This window comes from Drosophila serrata, unplaced genomic scaffold (genome assembly GCF_035046125.1).
Source record: "Drosophila serrata isolate PLE 108 unplaced genomic scaffold, ASM3504612v1 contig_276, whole genome shotgun sequence".
Classification (NCBI taxonomy): domain Eukaryota; kingdom Metazoa; phylum Arthropoda; class Insecta; order Diptera; family Drosophilidae; genus Drosophila; species Drosophila serrata.
In genome coordinates, this window is record NW_028257174.1 from 5,822,398 (window position 1) to 5,835,908 (window position 13,511).

The following is a 13,511-nucleotide window of genomic DNA, read 5'->3' on the forward strand; positions in this document are numbered from 1 at the left end:
TAGCTAAGCCAAAAAGGCATTAAATTTAAATCGGAAAGCTGTTCTGTGCTAGTTTTTAACTCGTTAATAAATCTGCATACTCAGTTTAAAATGTAAAAAAATGAACATTTTTGCAAATTTTAACGATGTAACCCCTTTCCTTTTTTTCAAAAAATGGAACATTCTGAAAAAAATGTTTTTCTGCCGGAGATGGCTAGAAAGATTCGCCTGTTGATACTGATCAAGAATATATATAAAATGGAAATGGAATCGGAAATGCCTCCTTCACTGTGTTGCAAGCATCTGACTAAAATGAAAATATCCTAAAAGGTATTAAAATAGGTATAAATTTAGGAATTATTTTTATATGACTATCGAAGTTTCAAAATCTCATAGCTAAGCCAAAAAGGCATTAATTTTAAATCGGAAAGCTGTTCTGTGCTAGTTTTTAACTCGTTAATAAATCTGCATACTCTGTTTAAAATGTACAAAAATGTACATTTTTGCAAATTTTAACGATGTAACCCCTTTCCTTTTTTCAAAAAATGGAACATTCTGAAAAAAATGTTTTTCTGCCGGAGATGGCTAGGAAGATTCGCCTGTTGATACTGATCAAGAATATATATAAAATATAGGGTCGGAAATGCCTCCTTCACTGTGTTGCAAGCATCTGACTAAAATGAAAATATCCTAAAAGGTATTAAAATAGGTATAAATTTAGGAATTATTTTTATATGACTATCGAAGTTTCAAAATCTCATAGCTAAGCCAAAAAGGCATTAAATTTAAATCGGAAAGCTGTTCTGTGCTAGTTTTTAACTCGTTAATAAATCTGCATACTCAGTTTAAAATGTAAAAAAATGAACATTTTTGCAAATTTTAACGATGTAACCCCTTTCCTTTTTTTCAAAAAATGGAACATTCTGAAAAAAATGTTTTTCTGCCGGAGATGGCTAGAAAGATTCGCCTGTTGATACTGATCAAGAATATATATAAAATATAGGGTCGGAAATGCCTCCTTCACTGTGTTGCAAGCATCTGACTAAAATGAAAATATCCTAAAAGGTATTAAAATAGGTATAAATTTAGGAATTATTTTTATATGACTATCGAAGTTTCAAAATCTCATAGCTAAGCCAAAAAGGCATTAAATTTAAATCGGAAAGCTGTTCTGTGCTAGTTTTTAACTCGTTAATAAATCTGCATACTCTGTTTAAAATGTAAAAAAATGAACATTTTTGCAAATTTTAACGATGTAACCCCTTTCCTTTTTTTCAAAAAATGGAGCATTTCTGAAAAAAATGTTTTTCTGCCGGATATGGCTAGAAAGATTCGCCTGTTGATATTGGTCAAGAATATATATAAAATATAGGGTCGGAAATGCCTCCTTCACTGTGTTGCAAGCATCTGACTAAAATGAAAATATCCTAAAAGGTATTAAAATAGGTATAAATTTAGGAATTATTTTTATATGACTATCGAAGTTTCAAAATCTCATAGCTAAGCCAAAAAGGCATTAATTTTAAATCGGAAAGCTGTTCTGTGCTAGTTTTTAACTCGTTAATAAATCTGCATACTCTGTTTAAAATGTAAAAAAATTAACATTTTTGTAAATTTTTACGATGTAACCCCTTTCCTTTTTTTCAAAAAATGGAACATTCTGAAAAAAATGTTTTTCTGCCGGAGATGGCTAGAAAGATTCGCCTGTTGATACTGATCAAGAATATATATAAAATGGAAATGGAATCGGAAATGCCTCCTTCACTGTGTTGCAAGCATCTGACTAAAATGAAAATATCCTAAAAGGTATTAAAATAGGTATAAATTTAGGAATTATTTTTATATGACTATCGAAGTTTCAAAATCTCATAGCTAAGCCAAAAAGGCATTAATTTTAAATCGGAAAGCTGTTCTGTGCTAGTTTTTAACTCGTTAATAAATCTGCATACTCTGTTTAAAATGTAAAAAAATTAACATTTTTGTAAATTTTTACGATGTAACCCCTTTCCTTTTTTTCAAAAAATGGAACATTCTGAAAAAAATGTTTTTCTGCCGGAGATGGCTAGAAAGATTCGCCTGTTGATACTGATCAAGAATATATATAAAATATAGGGTCGGAAATGCCTCCTTCACTGTGTTGCAAGCATCTGACTAAAATGAAAATATCCTAAAAGGTATTAAAATAGGTATAAATTTAGGAATTATTTTTATATGACTATCGAAGTTTCAAAATCTCATAGCTAAGCCAAAAAGGCATTAAATTTAAATCGGAAAGCTGTTCTGTGCTAGTTTTTAACTCGTTAATAAATCTGCATACTCTGTTTAAAATGTAAAAAAATGAACATTTTTGCAAATTTTAACGATGTAACCCCTTTCCTTTTTTTCAAAAAATGGAGCATTTCTGAAAAAAATGTTTTTCTGCCGGATATGGCTAGAAAGATTCGCCTGTTGATATTGGTCAAGAATATATATAAAATATAGGGTCGGAAATGCCTCCTTCACTGTGTTGCAAGCATCTGACTAAAATGAAAATATCCTAAAAGGTATTAAAATAGGTATAAATTTAGGAATTATTTTTATATGACTATCGAAGTTTCAAAATCTCATAGCTAAGCCAAAAAGGCATTAATTTTAAATCGGAAAGCTGTTCTGTGCTAGTTTTTAACTCGTTAATAAATCTGCATACTCTGTTTAAAATGTACAAAAATGAACATTTTTGCAAATTTTAACGATGTAACCCCTTTCCTTTTTTTCAAAAAATGGAACATTCTGAAAAAAATGTTTTTCTGCCGGAGATGGCTAGAAAGATTCGCCTGTTGATACTGATCAAGAACATATATAAAATATAGGGTCGGAAATGCCTCCTTTACTGTGTTGCAAGCATCTGACTAAAATGAAAATATCCTAAAAGGTATTAAAATAGGTATAAATTTAGGAATTATTTTTATATGACTATCGAAGTTTCAAAATCTCATAGCTAAGCCAAAAAGGCATTAATTTTAAATCGGAAAGCTGTTCTGTGCTAGTTTTTAACTCGTTAATAAATCTGCATACTCTGTTTAAAATGTAAAAAAATTAACATTTTTGTAAATTTTTACGATGTAACCCCTTTCCTTTTTTTCAAAAAATGGAACATTCTGAAAAAAATGTTTTTCTGCCGGAGATGGCTAGAAAGATTCGCCTGTTGATACTGATCAAGAATATATATAAAATGGAAATGGAATCGGAAATGCCTCCTTCACTGTGTTGCAAGCATCTGACTAAAATGAAAATATCCTAAAAGGTATTAAAATAGGTATAAATTTAGGAATTATTTTTATATGACTATCGAAGTTTCAAAATCTCATAGCTAAGCCAAAAAAGCCATTTTTTGAAAAAAAATAAAATAAATAAATAAAAATAAAAAAAGAAAATAAAAATAAGGGGTTACATCTTAAAAGTTTGCAAAATGTTTCAGTTTTTTACATTTTAAACTGAGTATGCAGATTTATTAACGAATTATTAACGAAGATTTGTAAATCAATAGATTTTTGACTGATCTATTTTAGCATTCCTTTTTGATTTTAATTAAAATCTCGATTTCTGCTTTTTTGTTTGCTTTTGGCAGCTGCGGATAAAGATGACACATCAGAGCTTCGGTTGCCTGGTCAAGTGGTTCTATCTGGTGCTGATCGTGCACACGCTCCTCTGCATCGGCCAGCTCGAGTGCCGCCAGCACCACAATCGGAATAATAATAATAATAACAGAAGATCGGACTCAGCTAGCTCGGAGGAGAGTCATGGCAACACCAGCGATGGCCTGGACAACTTTGGAGACAACGATAGCGGCATGGTTGTAAGCCATCAGCCGCGGAGGGGGCAGCGTAAAAAACAGCAAAACGGCGGCGGCAATGGAGGAGGAGGAGGTGCAGCTGCTGGAGGCAGTGGAAATGGTGGCGGTAGTCACCGACATAACCGCGAGGAGAACGGCATCTCATTGTGGATCAACGAGCAGCAGCTCAAGATGCTAACCGGTGAGGGCACGCAATCATAAATCTATATTTTCTCTAATGTCTATTAATTTCTCCCCCTGCAGCGCTTTACTTTCCCCAAGGATACTCGGAGAAACTGTATGCCATACACAATGGGCGTGTGACCAACGATCTGCGCGACACCACACTGTATAACTTCCTGGTCATCCCGTCGGAGGTGAACTACGTGAATTTCACCTGGAAGTCGGGTGCAAGGCGCAAGTACTTTTATGACTTTGATCGACTGCAGACGATGGACGACAGCATACTGAAGGCACCGACGCTATCCATCCGAAAGAGCGGACGCATACCGCAGGAGCAGAAGAGTATGTAAATCAGGGATTGTCAGAAGAGGAGAACATGAATTTTGATTGAGGATTATTGGTGGCCAGATTTTAGCATATTCCTGCCCTGCACCGGCAACAGCTCCGGCACCGCGTCCTTCAACGTCGGCCTCAAGATCCAGACGCGCCACAACAAGCCGCTCTCGGGCACACCTATACGCCTCAACTTCAAAAAGGAATGCGCCCACAGAGGTGTGTATGATATAGACGCTTCCAACCCTACTTCACTAACAACTTTGCAAGGTAGTGTATATGAAATATCAAGCAATGCTTTTATCTAGTTATTAATTGTATAATTTAGCATCTACATTTTGTTGTGCACACCTTCCCATCCGTCTGCTCCCTGAGCGCTGTACACCCCCACACCTACACCCACACCCAGCCCATGCATGCCCCATCCATATGCCCCAGTCCATTCCATAGCCACACCAAAGACAATACTTAGAATAAGATGCATTTCGACTGCAACAAGATGCTACGGCATTATGTATCTTGTTCTTTTTTATCGTCTTTGTCCATACCCCTTGCCTTGTAGTCGCTTTTCACGGCTTTTCCGCGTCCAGCTTTCTCCCCCTTTTTTCACTCCACCCATTTCCAACAAGTGCCTCTTATCCAGGAAGGGGAATATCCGAATACGGCTACTCTCTAATTGAATATAAAGTTATGGGATTCTCTTTGATCTGAGCCAGAGTGTTCCCAGAGTACCTTGTTCATTGAAATCAGTCAGTCCATTCAAAGGAACATATTCCTCTCTTTGAATCCCCCATAAGGATTCGAGGCTTTGATTCCCTATCCCATGTTGAAATCTATGTATCCGAACTCCTACTTTCCGCACGCTCTCAGTGCTGCTCCCTTCCTCCGATATGCTATGGGGTGACCCTGAGTGTTAAATGTGTGTGTTATTATATGGCGAACGTGACTGCGAACGATTGAACTAAACTAAAAAAACTTAAGCTCCCGATCCAGAATGCAGCTTGAAGTGCGGCAAGAATGGCTATTGCGACGAGCGTCACATCTGCAAGTGCAACGTCGGATATACGGGCAAGTACTGTGAGACGGCCTTTTGCTTTCCGCAGTGCCTCAACGGTGGCAACTGCACGGCACCCTCGGTCTGTACCTGTCCGGAGGGATACCAGGGCACCCAGTGCGAAGGCGGTGAGTACAGAGATTATGCTATATTTAGATAATATTTCGGATGGGAGATACTCCACTTAAACTGATAAATCGGACCAATACAATGGGAAATAGAAACAGAAGAGTCTTTGATAATATATATAAATTTACGCAACATTTCATTTCGGATTTGTCCTACAAAATATTTTTAATGCTTAACACCACGGCGAAGAGACCACAGAACAGAATGGAACGAGTGTTCCTTATTTTGGTATATACAAGAAGGAGTACTCCTTAGCTCGCGGCCGCTTAAATCTTCTTCGAGATGGCTATGGCCGTCTTGCAACCAAATTTAATCACCTCGGTCATGGCCTGGTAAAAGGGCGCCTGCTCGGCCCCGCAATCGATGCCGGTGTCGTGGTGCTCCTGCTCCTCGTCCCGGAATTTGGTGATTGTCTGTAGCAGCTCCTGTAAAAGGTTTCAGGTTAATTTCCGAGCCATCTTTTTGCCTTGTGCTTGTGGCTTACCTTATCCGGGTTGGGTGAGTCCATAATCTGGCGCAGCTGGTCGTTATAGTGCTCCACAATCACAGTCTCTACGGCCACCGTACAGGCCATAGCCGCCTTCTCTCCCATCAGAGCGGTTCCGGCGCCCAGCATGAACCCGGCCACGTTCCACAGCGGCGTCATTATGGTTGGACGGACGCGATGCTGCTGAATGAGCTGCTCGAACTGCCGGCGGTGCTCCTTCTCCTGCTCCCACATGTGACCGATTGTCTTGCCCATTGGTCCGTTGCCTAGAATGGCCATTTGGCCGGCATAAATACGATCAGCGCCTAATTCGCCGGCATGATCGACGCGTATGATCTCGTCGGTGAGGGTATTTGGACGTGGGCGTAGTGGCGTTGTCGCTGCGCCCGTGGCTGCTCCTCCAGCTGTCGAGCTGAGGCAACGTGCGGGTAGCAGGCGGGGAAGCCCTTTCAGCATTGCGGCTATAAAAAAGGATATAGATATAGTATAAACTGTAAACCAATCATTCGGTTGTCCCTGCCCTCCTCTAGGTATTTGCAAGGACAAGTGCCAGAATGGCGGCAAGTGTATACAGAAGGACAAGTGCCAGTGCTCAAAGGGTTACTACGGCCTGCGCTGCGAGTACTGTGAGTAGAATAATACGACCAAAGCGATCCCCATCCTAATCGCAATACCTCGACACAGCCAAGTGCGTGATACCGTGCAAGAACGAGGGCCGCTGCATCGGCAACAACAAGTGCCGCTGTCCCAACGGACTCCGTGGCGATCACTGCGAGATCGGGCGCAAGCAGCGCTCCATCTGCAAGTGCCGCAACGGTGTCTGCCTTTCCCAGAAGCGCTGCAAGTGTCATCCGGGCTTCTATGGTCGACACTGCAACGGCCGTAAGTGCTCCAGCTTCTCCTGATCCTGCGTCCTGATCCACTTTACAATTCCCCTTACTCCCTCCATTACAGGCAATCGGAGTCATGCCCACTGAGAACGATGTTGACCCGAGTGGAGGCGCACGCACACCATCTATAGTAATCTTCATTTAACACTTGCAAGTTGCAACACTAATTCTAATAAAAGCAACAACAACAACCACAACAGCGACAAAAAGGATGAATCGAAAATAATTCTAATTGTGATAAAATTTTTTTGTAATTTAAACATTTTTAAATTAAAACAAAATCTAAGAGTTGATAGGTCGGCGGATGTTTACACTCTCGGGCTCTTTGGGTTACACTTACCCATTATATTGCACGAGCTTTTCAAAGGCCACAAAATGCAACAAAAAAAATATAGTAAATAAAACTGATCCGGCGAAATTCCTGTGTTTATTACGCACAAGCTAGGGCTGCAAAAAAAAACATCGAGTACTATCGATATCATCAATGTCATCGATATTTATAAATATTTGATTATTTCAAAGTCTGTCCGATCTATCGATGTTTTTGTAGCCTAACCAGGGATAGACAACCACATTGGCGGAGTGAAATTGATGTGTGAACACATGTTTGTTTGCCCGATTAAAAATAATACAAAATTCAAAACAATATTTTACTATTTATTAATGTGGATTTTAATGGTGATGATTAATATAGATTTACCAGATTTTTTGTTTAGCTTATGCCCTGAAATTTTGAAACTTTATATCTGTATTTTTATATGATTTCTTTTTAGTCAAATTAAAGCTTAAATAAATCACAATTAAACCAAAAAATTTAATTTATATCGCCTTATAAATAACTCAAAAACAATATTTGCTCACCAGGTACCCATAACATTTAACAAGCAGCCGATCGGCTACGTAAATCATCGGAGGGGAAATGTACTGGAAAGTGATAGAGATCAGTTATAAGCTCAGATTAATTTAACCCTACACTGGAGGTGCATAAAAATAATTGCGGACAATATTTTTTGTATGTAAATATGTATTTATTTAGGTTAAATTAATAGTAGGCGAGGCTTGGCGGATAAAGATGATTGCTTCCAAAGGTTTAAAATAAATTAATAACTTAGCGTATGTGCCGTTTTATGACAACAAAATATTATTTTAAATGAACGGCCATATATCGCCTTGTATGCGGTAGAGGGTTAACAGCAGACGAATTCAGGTCAATTTAACCCTATACTGCAGGTGTGCAGATATAATTGCGCAAAATATTTTTTGTATATAAATATGTATTTATTTAGGTCACATTAACAGTAGGCGTGGTCTGGCGGATCAAGATGATGGCTTCCAAAGGTTTAACATAAATTAATAGCTTAGCGTATATGCCGTTTAATGAGAATAAAATATAATTGAAAATGAACGGCCATATATCGCCTTGTATGCGGTAGAGGGTTAAGCAATTAGCCTAGTGCACTGGAAATTGAGAAGAGAGAGTGAGAAGAGGGAGAGAAGATCCGTTATTAGCAGGCATGTTCTGCTGCTGGGTTGCTGCCTGCTGTTTATGTTTGCCTGGTGTACTGTCGTCTTACGATGGTTGAATTTATTAAGCTAAAGACGCAAATAACAACAAATACAACAACAATTATGCCACAGCTTGACGAAATTCGCCATACAAATTGGTTTAAACACCATGTTTGAACACCAGGAACGCACAACATTTAGCAAGCAGCCGACCGGCTATGTTAATCATGGGAGGGGAAATATCCTGGAAAGTGATAGAGATCCGTTATGAACTAAGAGCAATTTAACCCTACACTGCAGGTGCATAAAAATAATTGAGCAAAATATTTATTGTATGTAAATATGTATTTATTTAGGTTAAATTAATAGTAGGCGAGGCTTGGCGGATAAAGATGATTGCTACCAAAGGTTTAAAATAAATTAATAACTTAGCGTATGTGCCGTTTTATGACAACAAAATATTATTTTAAATGAACGGCCATATATCGCCTTGTATGCGGTAGAGGGTTAACAGCAGACGAATTCAGGTCAATTTAACCCTATACTGCAGGTGTGCAGATATAATTGCGCAAAATATTTTTTGTATATAAATATGTATTTATTTAGGTCACATTAACAGTAGGCGTGGTCTGGCGGATCAAGATGATGGCTTCCAAAGGTTTAACATAAATTAATAGCTTAGCGTATATGCCGTTTAATGAGAATAAAATATAATTGAAAATGAACGGCCATATATCGCCTTGTATGCGGTAGAGGGTTAAGCAATTAGCCTAGTGCACTGGAAATTGAGAAGAGAGAGTGAGAAGAGGGAGAGAAGATCCGTTATTAGCAGGCATGTTCTGCTGCTGGGTTGCTGCCTGCTGTTTATGTTTGCCTGGTGTACAGTCGTCTTACGATGGTTGAATTTATTAAGCTAAAGACGCAAATAACAACAAATACAACAACAATTATGCCACAGCTTGACGAAATTCGCCATACAAATTGGTTTAAACACCATGTTTGAACACCAGGAACGCACAACATTTAGCAAGCAGCCGACCGGCTATGTTAATCATGGGAGGGGAAATATCCTGGAAAGTGATAGAGATCCGTTATGAACTAAGAGCAATTTAACCCTACACTGCAGGTTCATAAAAATAATTGAGCAAAATATTTGTTGTATGTAAATATGTATTTATTTAGGTTAAATTAATAGTAGGCGAGGCTTGGCGGATAAAGATGATTGCTTCCAAAGGTTTAAAATAAATTAATAGCTTAGCGTATGTGCCGTTTTATGACAACAAAATATTATTTTAAATGAACGGCCATATATCGCCTTGTATGCGGTAGAGGGTTAACAGCAGACGAATTCAGGTCAATTTAACCCTATACTGCAGGTGTGCAGATATAATTGCGCAAAATATTTTTTGTATATAAATATGTATTTATTTAGGTCACATTAACAGTAGGCGTGGTCTGGCGGATCAAGATGATGGCTTCCAAAGGTTTAACATAAATTAATAGCTTAGCGTATATGCCGTTTAATGAGAATAAAATATAATTGAAAATGAACGGCCATATATCGCCTTGTATGCGGTAGAGGGTTAAGCAATTAGCCTAGTGCACTGGAAATTGAGAAGAGAGAGTGAGAAGAGGGAGAGAAGATCCGTTATTAGCAGGCATGTTCTGCTGCTGGGTTGCTGCCTGCTGTTTATGTTTGCCTGGTGTACTGTCGTCTTACGATGGTTGAATTTATTAAGCTAAAGACGCAAATAACAACAAATACAACAACAATTATGCCACAGCTTGACGAAATTCGCCATACAAATTGGTTTAAACACCATGTTTGAACACCAGGAACGCACAACATTTAGCAAGCAGCCGACCGGCTATGTTAATCATGGGAGGGGAAATATCCTGGAAAGTGATAGAGATCCGTTATGAACTAAGAGCAATTTAACCCTACACTGCAGGTTCATAAAAATAATTGAGCAAAATATTTGTTGTATGTAAATATGTATTTATTTAGGTTAAATTAATAGTAGGCGAGGCTTGGCGGATAAAGATGATTGCTACCAAAGGTTTAAAATAAATTAATAACTTAGCGTATGTGCCGTTTTATGACAACAAAATATTATTTTAAATGAACGGCCATATATCGCCTTGTATGCGGTAGAGGGTTAACAGCAGACGAATTCAGGTCAATTTAACCCTATACTGCAGGTGTGCAGATATAATTGCGCAAAATATTTTTTGTATATAAATATGTATTTATTTAGGTCACATTAACAGTAGGCGTGGTCTGGCGGATCAAGATGATGGCTTCCAAAGGTTTAACATAAATTAATAGCTTAGCGTATATGCCGTTTAATGAGAATAAAATATAATTGAAAATGAACGGCCATATATCGCCTTGTATGCGGTAGAGGGTTAAGCAAGCAGCCTAATGCACTGGAAATTGATTTGGAAGGGAGAGAAGATAGAGATCCGTTATAAGCTCAGATCAATTTAACCCTACACTGCAGGTGCATAAAAATAATTGTGCAAAATATTTGTTGTATGTAAATATGTATTTATTTAGGATAAATTAATAGTAGGCGAGGCTTGGCGGATAAAGATGATGGCTTCCAAAGGCTTAACATAAATTAATAGCTTAGCGTATGTACCGTTTTATGACAACAAAATATTATTCAAAATGAACGGCCATATATCGCCTTGTATGCGGTAGAGGGTTAAGCAAGTAGCCTAATGCATTGGAAATTGATTTGGAAGGGAGAGAAGATCCGTTATTAGCAGGAGTGTTCTGCTGTTGGGTTGCTGCCTGCTGTTTATGTTTGCCTGGTGTACAGTCGTCTTACGATGGTTGAATTTATTAAGCTAAAGCGCACATTAGACACGAAAAAGAACAAATACAACAACAAATATGCCTTCCTGAAAAATGGTAAACATCCGTTATAAGCATGCATCTATGAAAGCCAACAGCTGATCGCTGCTGATGGTTGCTGGCTGATGTTTTTGTTTATGTTTATTTTGTTCGTATTATTTTATAAAGGTTAATCAAAAGAATTAAATGCATTTGATTAACTTTAGTTCGTTTAAGGCACATTTAAATCGGCCCTGGCCGATCAATGTAGCGATGGCCTATCGATAGTTACACCAGTCAGCTGATCCATGGTCGAAAAATTCAAAAAGGCACAAAACAAAGCCGCTAAAGATTATATTCACCCTTGAAGGAGTCTGCTTACGTGTCCCTTGATCTTGTATATGGATTATATTTCATCAAGATCATCCCAGATTGTCCAATTGGCGAGTGCATCTGTCGCTTTTAGGCGGCACAATCGCAGTGCGATCAGCAGTTAGCTGTGGGGCGTTGGTTCATTCAATTGGCGGAGCAACCATTATTTAAGTACGTGCAAGTTCCAGACACTCATCCAGTTTGCAGGCAAAATGTCGACGCAGCAGCAGCAGTTGGCCTTCATTGAGCGCTACCTGGTGTACGATATCTTCAAGTATTTCGGCTCTGGTGCTGAGCTGGAGGCGCACAGCGTGGAGTGCTCCAATGGGCTAGACGGCTTCATGTCCGCCCTGTACACGGTGCAGCTTGAACTGAGCATTGCTGACCGCAAGCAAACAGAAGTGGTACTGGTGAAATTCATGAAGGGCACGGAGGAATTTCGGGAGAGCAGCAACTCGTACATTCAGTTCGGCAACGAGAGCTTCGCCTATGCCGAGATCCTGCCAGCCTACGAGCACCTGTTAAGGGCGAGCCACCTGGCCAGCGATGTGGTGAGCAACTGGGTGCCGCGCTGCTACTACGCCAAGTTCGGCCAGGTCGATGGTGGGTCGTCTCGCATTGTTTGGAAAGACTCCCTCTAATCCTCTCTATTTCTCTCAACTCCCAGGCCTAGGTAGTGGTCGCGAATCCGTGCTGGCTCTCAAGCATCTCAAGGGCGATGGCTATCAGCTGGGACCACGATTGACGCTGCGTCGGGACCAGCTGGAGGCCATGGTGGGTCTGATTGGACCCTTCCACGCCTTGGGCTATGCGACGCGGATCCTGCAGCCTCAGGTCCATGCCCGCCTTCGCTCTGGCATCGTTGAGATGCCCTTCGTCTCCAGTTCGGGTCGGGGCATCTTTGATGTTCTGTATCGCGTGGCCTTCGACCGCTTCTATGAGTTTTATGACAGGAAGAAGGACGAACTCCTTAGAGATGACAAGGATGAAGGCTTCGGGGCCGCCATCGAGCGACTGCGTGAAAAGTATTTTGCAAATCCTACGCACCTGTTGGAGCGGATTCGCACCACATCCCGTGATGAAGATCAGCCGGATAGTTATTTTGCAACGATACTTCACGGCGACTACAACCGCAACAATGTCCTCTTTCACTACGGCGTCGATGACAAGGTGGACAGCATTCGGGCCATTGATTTCCAGGAGCTACGCTTCAGCACCACGGCCATCGACCTGAGCTTCTTCATGTACATGAACACTCCATCCGAGGGTCGCAAGGAGATCTTCGCGGATCTGTTGCGCAAGTACCATCGGCACATGATCGAGATGCTGGAGCTGGTGCTGCGGCGTAACCAGGCGGAGCTCAGTGAGGAGCGAGTGGAGCAGTTGCTGGCGGACTACAGGTGGGAAGCTCAGTTTAGATTAGCCTCTCTGATTCACATCATTTCTCTCCTTAGCTTCGAGCGCTTTGAGGCTCACTTCAAACGTTACGCTTTCTACGGCGTCATGGTCTGCATGCACTTCATGCCCTGGCTCCTGGGCAGCGAAACGGACTGTGCGGAGCTATCTCGACTCTTCGACACGGACATGCATGGCCCGGCCTTCCATCAGCTGTCACTGGACATAGCCGGTGACGTGGCCAACGAGGAGATCTTCAAGACGATGCGTCATGCCTACGAGCACGGCTACATGGACGAGATATAGGAATGTACTGACTATAGCAGCTTGGCCGATGCCTTATTACCCACTAAATATATTCCATGTACTGGCAACCCACTTAGCTAATCTCTGCCAGCCAAGAACTGTATTTCGTCGACCTTGATTCACTTTTGAATATTTATGTATGTAGAGTTGGGCGACTGGTATCAATCCGCAAGCGGAAACTATTTGAACAAGTGCCGCTGCTGCAGCCGGAGCACCACAGTTGT

The 13,511-nt window shown here is 40.3% G+C and overlaps 3 protein-coding genes across 7 annotated transcripts in view; 2 read left to right on the forward strand and 1 right to left on the reverse strand.

Annotated features, from left to right (window-relative positions):
- shf (WNT inhibitory factor 1) overlaps positions 1 to 7,159 on the forward strand; it is a 38,757-nt gene extending 31,598 nt beyond the window's left edge. The window contains exons 2-8 of one of the 4 annotated variants that reach the window (XM_020947101.2): positions 3,587 to 3,992; positions 4,055 to 4,315; positions 4,382 to 4,576; positions 5,288 to 5,488; positions 6,507 to 6,602; positions 6,661 to 6,858; positions 6,931 to 7,159. In XM_020947101.2, the coding sequence (XP_020802760.2) occupies positions 3,599 to 3,992; positions 4,055 to 4,315; positions 4,382 to 4,576; positions 5,288 to 5,488; positions 6,507 to 6,602; positions 6,661 to 6,858; positions 6,931 to 6,953 (1,368 nt within the window). In that variant the 5' untranslated portion in view covers positions 3,587 to 3,598 and the 3' untranslated portion in view covers positions 6,954 to 7,159. The remainder of the gene's footprint in view (positions 1 to 3,586; positions 3,993 to 4,054; positions 4,316 to 4,381; positions 4,577 to 5,287; positions 5,489 to 6,506; positions 6,603 to 6,660; positions 6,859 to 6,930) is intronic. The other 3 variants (XM_020947102.2, XM_020947103.2, XM_020947104.2) reach the window with 3 other exon arrangements.
- On the reverse strand, positions 5,595 to 7,678 carry Coq7 (ubiquinone biosynthesis protein COQ7, mitochondrial). Its single transcript, XM_020947105.2, has 3 exons — positions 7,207 to 7,678; positions 5,974 to 6,437; positions 5,595 to 5,914 (listed from the first exon to the last, which is right to left on the reverse strand). Exons 1-3 carry the CDS (start codon positions 7,355 to 7,357, stop codon positions 5,756 to 5,758), a joined length of 774 nt encoding a protein of 257 aa, XP_020802764.2. The 5' UTR covers positions 7,358 to 7,678; the 3' UTR covers positions 5,595 to 5,755.
- A 1,852-nt stretch (positions 7,679 to 9,530) lies between these two features.
- LOC110179550 (uncharacterized) lies at positions 9,531 to 13,390 on the forward strand. Of its 2 annotated transcripts, XM_020947133.2 has the most exons (3): positions 9,531 to 12,189; positions 12,254 to 12,986; positions 13,041 to 13,390. In XM_020947133.2, the coding sequence occupies exons 1-3, from the start codon at positions 11,799 to 11,801 to the stop codon at positions 13,285 to 13,287; spliced, it is 1,371 nt and encodes a 456-aa protein (XP_020802792.2). In that variant the 5' UTR covers positions 9,531 to 11,798; the 3' UTR covers positions 13,288 to 13,390. The 2 variants fall into 2 exon arrangements, with proteins under 2 accessions (XP_020802792.2, XP_086691881.1); XM_086835755.1 differs by having other exon boundaries at positions 12,254 to 13,390.
- Positions 13,391 to 13,511: the final 121 nt, after the last annotated feature.

Bases quoted from the DNA above. Each gene is read 5' to 3' on its own strand.
- Coq7 (XM_020947105.2), bottom strand. From the start codon at position 7,357: ATGACATTGATGATATCGATAGTACTCGATGTTTTTTTTTGCAGCCCT. The intron at 6,438-7,206 runs GTAAGTGTAACC...CCTTTTTTATAG, and splicing joins AAGCTCGTGCAATATAATGG to CCGCAATGCTGAAAGGGCTT. The intron at 5,915-5,973 runs GTAAGCCACAAG...AACCTTTTACAG, and splicing joins ACTCACCCAACCCGGATAAG to GAGCTGCTACAGACAATCAC.
- LOC110179550 (XM_086835755.1), top strand. From the start codon at position 11,799: ATGTCGACGCAGCAGCAGCAGTTGGCCTTCATTGAGCGCTACCTGGTG. The intron at 12,190-12,253 runs GTGGGTCGTCTC...CTCAACTCCCAG, and splicing joins CAAGTTCGGCCAGGTCGATG to GCCTAGGTAGTGGTCGCGAA.